The 6,000-nt window shown below is 45.3% G+C and overlaps 1 protein-coding gene across 1 annotated transcript in view; it reads left to right on the forward strand.

Moving 5' to 3' along the window:
* PLCH2 (phospholipase C eta 2) overlaps nucleotides 1–6,000 on the forward strand; it is an 85,630-nt gene that overhangs the window by 18,266 nt on the left and 61,364 nt on the right. Inside the window, 1 exon segment of the mRNA XM_087702436.1 lies at nucleotides 3,387–3,480. Within this exon segment, the coding sequence (XP_087558562.1) occupies nucleotides 3,387–3,480 (94 nt within the window).

The raw sequence follows: 6,000 nt of genomic DNA on the forward strand, positions 1-6,000 counted from the left end.
ACTATAAACGCCTGGTGTGAAAATAAGGTCACCTCCGACAATCAGGGAAGTTGTCCAAATATTTGCAGACAAACATAAATCATCTTGGGGTTTTTTTTGCCCTTAAAAATAAAGTCCTTCTTAATATCGACAAACTTGTTGTGGCTTGCTGGCAGTGAGAGGAGCTGGCTGCAGATTCAGAGAGTGAGGAGGTTGGGGAGGAACCTGGGCCAGTCCTGGAGTCTGGGGAAGGCTCGGATGAGGGGTCTGTGTCGGAGGGCAGAGAGGGGGCCAGGGCTGTATGCCAGTTATTAGCTGCCTTCGGAGTCAGACATCAGTGGGGCAGAAGAACAGCTGGAGCCTGTTCCCAGTGTGCGCAGAGCTGCCAGAAGAAGGGAAGAGCTAAAGAACAGGGGTCGACTTGGGAAGAAGGCCACAGGTGGACGGTGAATGGCTCCTCCCAGAGCAAATAAAAGAGGAGCGAAAGGGGAGTGGAGTTTGCAGGAGGCAATTAGTTCTCTTAATTGGTTCGTGACTCTCCGAGACTCCTGGCCAAGTTCTGCAGCTATCAGCCTGGCAGCTCTCCAAGCCAGATAAGGTCTGTGACTGTAAATCCTCCCTGGAAAGACTTTGCTGGATGTGAATGAGCAGAATTCACAGTCAATTAATAAAAGGGGTTTTTGTCGGGACCAGGAGTTGGCTTCAGGCTCTTGGGAAGCCTCGGTCAGAACAGCTGTCTCCTATTTAAGGGATCGCCCACTGGGACTCCCATCAGTGGGTTTGAGAGTGGAAAGTTGTGTTTGTGACTATAGGAGACTCTGTGCCAAGTTTCGCCTCGCCCTGAAGTTGGGAACTGGTTATCTGGCATCTCGCCAAATGAGATAAGATTCGTGTGGATAAACATTCCTCTGAAAGGCTGTTTGCCAAGCCTTGCTGACTGTGAACGAAAGGAATTCACAGTCAGACAGCAAGCCCCATGATCAAGGTTTTTGAATTGCTTAGGGTGGAATGCTTCCAAAGAGGCCGTAACAACGAGAAAAACAAGCCGCTGTTAGATTGGAAGGCTCATGACAGGCAGTCCTCAACTTACGACCATCGTTGAGCCCAAAAATGTATGTTGCTAAGCGAAATATTTGTTCAATGAGTTTCCTTTCTGAGCCACAGTTGTTAAGGGAGTGGTTGTTAAATTTGTCACACCGTTGTTAAGTGAATCCGACTTCCCCGTGGACTTTGCAGAAAATTGCAAAAAGGGGGTCGCGTGATCCCTCCCCCACCCCCCACCCCCCGGGACACCACAACCGTCATAAACGTGAGTCGGTTGCTGAGTGGCTGAATTTTGAAGACATGACTGTGGTTGCGATTGTGGGGAAAAAAGGGGGTCATAAGTTGCTTTTGTTTCCCAGGCTGGTCGTAACGTTGAATGGTCGCTGGGCCAAAATTCGCTTCACAAATGTCTCACTTAGCAACAGTGGGATCAATTGCTTTTGTAAGTTGAGCAGTTACCGGTACTTAGTTGTTGTTCTTCTCCTCGCTGCCTTTCATCTTTTGCTCGGTGTTGGGAGTATAATCCTAGTGTTGGGTAGGCAATATATATCTTTATACAACAACAAATGGGCGCTGTTGCTTTAAATGAGTGGGTGTACTTATCATGTGTAATTTACTATAAGAAGGAGTCAAGAGACTCTCTCTCTCTCTCTGCTTGTCCTATGCTTGATGATTTGATGACTGGAATGTGAACTGCGACTGTAAGATATTATTTGTTCTTTGAATTGTGTTTGGACTAATATCTACTATCACTGCTTGTGAAGCAATTATCAGTAGTAAAGCTACTTGTTTTTACCAGCAGTGTCTGAAACACTATTCGTGTGTTTCTACTAGCAACATTCTTTCTCTCTAGCTGTACATTCCGCTACACTACTTTCTGTCTCCCAACGGAGATACCCCTAACACGCGGTTTAGAATCTTGTCCGGTTAACAATTTTAAGGCAGCGGGTGCAATTTTGGGACGGGAAGTGAATCCTGATAATAATAATTGTTGTCCTCGTTGAAACGTCGGAGTTCTGGAATAAAACCTATATACGGTTTTTTCCCCCCTGCCTCTTTGTGTTAAATGATTCATCCTTTCTACTTCAGTGGCTAAATTCCACCACTAGGCACACCTGCCTGAAGGATATTTATGCGCTGTCGGTTAACGGTCCATGCACCGATCTTGCAACTCTCCCGATGCAGTGCCTGCTCTGTGTTTCCACATTGATTTAATGTCTGTTTTCCCATGGACCAGAGCTGCAAGCTCTATACACTTCCATTTATCCTGGCCCAGCGCTCGGCGTCAGTGAAAGAGAAATTCCAGGGCTTGCATTGCGATATGCTTGTGAAGCGATGGCTGGATCTTATGCCTTTTATTTGGGTTGCAAACTACTGTTTTTTTTTGGGGGGGGGGATTTGCTATGAGCCTCCCCAAATTGACTGGCATCAGAGTGTCCAAGAGGTGGGGAGGAGGGATGGAGGAAAGGAAAAATGAAAGAGAAGGGAAGGAAGGAATAATGGAAGGGGGAGAGAGGAAAGGAAGGAAAAATGAAAGAGGAGGGGAGGAAAGAAGGAAAAAATTAAAGAGAAGGGAAGGAAGGAAAAATGAAAGAAGAGGGAGGAAGGGAGGAAAAATGAAACAGGAGGGAAGGAAGGAAGTAAAAATGAAACAGGAGGGAAGGAAGAAAGGAAAAATGAAAGGGAAGGGAGAGAGGAAAAATGAAAGGGAAGGGAAGGAAGAAAGGAACGGAGGGAGGAAAAATGAAACAGAAGGGAAGGAAAGAAGTAAAGATGAAAGAGGAGGGAGCGAAGGAAGGAAAAATGAAAGAGGAGGGAAGGAAGGAAAAATGAATGGGAAGGAAGGAAAAATGAAAGGAAGGAAGGGAGAAGGAAAAATGAAAGAGGAGGGAAGGAAGGAAAAATGAAAAGGAAGGGAAGGAAAAATGAAAGAGGAAGGAAGGGAGAAGGAAAAATGAAAGGGGAACGAAGGAAGGAAAAATGAAAGAGGAGGGAGAATGAGGGAAGGAAGGAAAAATGCAAAAAATCCTGTTTTCTGTCTGAAAAACTCTTGAGTTTGCTGGAGATGCCCAGTGCAAGCTTTCCACATATAATATAGTTAGTCCTTGGCTTCCAATCATTCGTTTAGTGACTGTTTGAAATTACAGCGGCACTGAAAACAGTGACTTATGACTGGGTTTCACAGTTAACGGCCATTGCAGCACGCACCTCGCCCCACCCCACAGTCACGTGATCAAAATACTGCTTAAAACCTCTTTGCATTAGTCGGAAAAAGGAAACACCGACGTTACAAGACCACTGGCCGGATGTCACTTGAATGCCCCAATTTGTATCCACACATCACTTTCTTTTTATTTATTTAGATGAACAACGTCACCAAGGAACACTGCTTGGAAATCATCAACCAGTTCGAACCTTGTCCGGAAAACAGGCAGCAAGGAACCCTGGGGATTGACGGTAAGTTTCCCTCTGGCTTTTTAACCAACAGATCCCATCCCCTGGAGCAGGTGGGATGTTTTCAGTCACACGACCCAGATCGGGACAGTTCTGTGTGCATCAGGATTACAGCCTTACAAGTTCTGGCATTGCGTAGCTAAAAGTCCGTAGAGATTATCTGTCATCCAGGTCCTGGTTGTTTTTTTTTTCAGGAGGCAACTGGACTTTCTTCTTTGTTTGTTTTCTTTTGAAGACGTTTCGCTTCTCATCCAAGAAGCTTCTTCAGCTCTGGCAGGATAGTAGGAACGGATTTCCAGAGGAGACAAAAAAAATAGCAGACTACAGGAACCATTTGCACCTACTCAGATGACCATGAGGACATGGATAAACCTCCAAGTCAGGGATGAAATCCAGCAAGTTCTGACAGGTTCTGGGGAACCGGAAGTGGAAATTTTGAGTAGTTCAGAGAACCAGAAGTGGAAATTTTGAGTAGTTCGGAGAACCGGAAGCGGAAATTTTGAGTAGTTCAGAGAACCGGAAGTGGACATTTTGAGTAGTTCAGAGAACCGGAAGTGGACATTTTGAGTAGTTCAGATAACCAGTAGCAGAAATTTTGAGTAGTTCAGAGAATCGGTAGCGGAAATTTTGAATAGTTCGGAGAATCAGTAGTGGAAATTTTTAGTAATTCAGAGAATCAGTAGTGGGAATTTTGAGTAGTTCAGAGAACTGGAAGTAGAAATTTTGAGTAGTTCAGAGAACCGGAAGTGGTAATATTGAGTAGTTCAGAGATCCAGAAGTGGAAATTTTGAGTAGTTCAGAGAACCGGTAGCAGAAATTTTGAGTAGTTCAGAGAACCGGAAGTGGAAATTTTGAGTAGTTTGGAGAACCGGAAGTAGAAATTTTGAGTAGTTCAGAGAACCGGTAGCAGAAATTTTGAGTACTTCAGAGAACCAGAAGTGGAAATTTTGAGTAGTTTGGAGAACCGGAAGTAGAAATTTTGAGTAGTTCAGAGAACCAGTAGGCAGAAATTTTGAGTAGTTCGGAGAATTGGTAGTGGAAATTTTGAGTAGTTCGGCGAACCATTAGCGGAAATTTTGAGTAGTTCAAGAACCGGCAAATGCCACCTCTGGCTAGCCCCAGAGAGGGGAGGGAATGGGAATTTTGCAGTATCCATCCCCTGCCAAGAGCCCACCGAGCCACACCCACAGGACCGGTAGTAAAAAAATTGAATTTCACCACTGCTCCAAGTGCTTCGACGACCCTCTAAAAGGATGCAAATGACCAGCTCTGTCTGCAAGGAATATCAATCCTTCCATTCCTCACTAGATCCTGTCAGAGCTGAAGAAGCTTCTTGGATGAGAAGCGAAATGTCTTCAAAAGAAAAAGCAGAAAGTCCCATTGCCTCCTGGGGGAAAAAAACACCATTGGGACATTGTGTTCCTCATCCGGACGTTTGCTCAAAGACAGAACATTGCGTCTTATCCTCATTTGGTGAAAAATGGGCTCTTTCTCTCCCTCATCTTTATTTATTTTTTTCCCTGGGGCTGCTTTCCAAAAATGGCATTTTTAATTGCATCCAAATTGTCCAAATGCAATTGATGTATGGTAGTTTGATTTTAATTGAAGCATCAAATAAATGTCACCAGTCTGTCCCCCCAGCATTTGTAAATATGTAGAGCCCAAAGAGACTCCAGTTGCGGGAAACAACAGTCATAACTACAGCAACAAAATGAACAAAAATGAGTAGAACCTCGCACAGGTTCCAAACTGTCATGCCTTCACCCCCCCCCCCCCCCCCCCAGGGCAGGAAATAATGGCAATCATACTTAAAAAAAAACTGGTCAAAAGAAGTCTTAAGGTAGCAAAAGGCTTTTAGACAGCAGCCGTAGTTTTAAAACACCCAATCAGGATGAGTGTCCTCTGAAAAGAATTCCTGACAAGCAGAGAATTTTCTCTTGTTTTTTAAAAGAGAAAAGAGAGTGGGGGAGGGAGGGGGGAGAGAGAGCAGAGAGGGAGGGAGGGAAGAAGAGAGGGGAGAGAGAGGGAGAGATAGAGACAGAGGGAGGAAGGGAAGAAGAGAGGGGGAGAGAGAGAGAAAGAGACACAGGGAGGGAGGGAGAGGGAGGGAGGGAGGAAGAAGAGAGGGAGAGAAAGAGATAGACAGGGAGGAAGGGAGAGAGAGAGAGGAAGGAATGGAAGAAGAGAGAGAGAGAGAGAAAGACGGAGGGAGGAAGAAGAGAGGGAGAGAAAGAGATAGACAGGGAGGAAGGGAGAGAGAGGAAGGAAGGAATGGAAGAAGAGAAGGAGAGAGAGAGAAAGAGACACAGGGAGGGAGGAAGAAGAGAGGAGGAGAAAGAGATAGACAGGGAGGAAGGGAGAGGAAGGAATGGAAGAAGAGAGGGAGAGAAAAAGAGAAAGACAGGGTGGGAGGGAGAAAGAGAGAGAGAGTGGGAGGAAGGGAAGAAGAGAGGGGAAAAAAGAAAGACAGGGCGGGAGAGAGAAAAAGAGATAGACAGTGAGGGAAGGAAGGAGGGAAAGAGA

Source organism: Thamnophis sirtalis, unplaced genomic scaffold (genome assembly GCF_051295495.1).
Source record: "Thamnophis sirtalis isolate CommonGarterSnake01/CBP01778 unplaced genomic scaffold, rThaSir2_p1.2 scaffold_15, whole genome shotgun sequence".
Taxonomy (NCBI): Eukaryota; Metazoa; Chordata; class Lepidosauria; order Squamata; family Natricidae; genus Thamnophis; species Thamnophis sirtalis.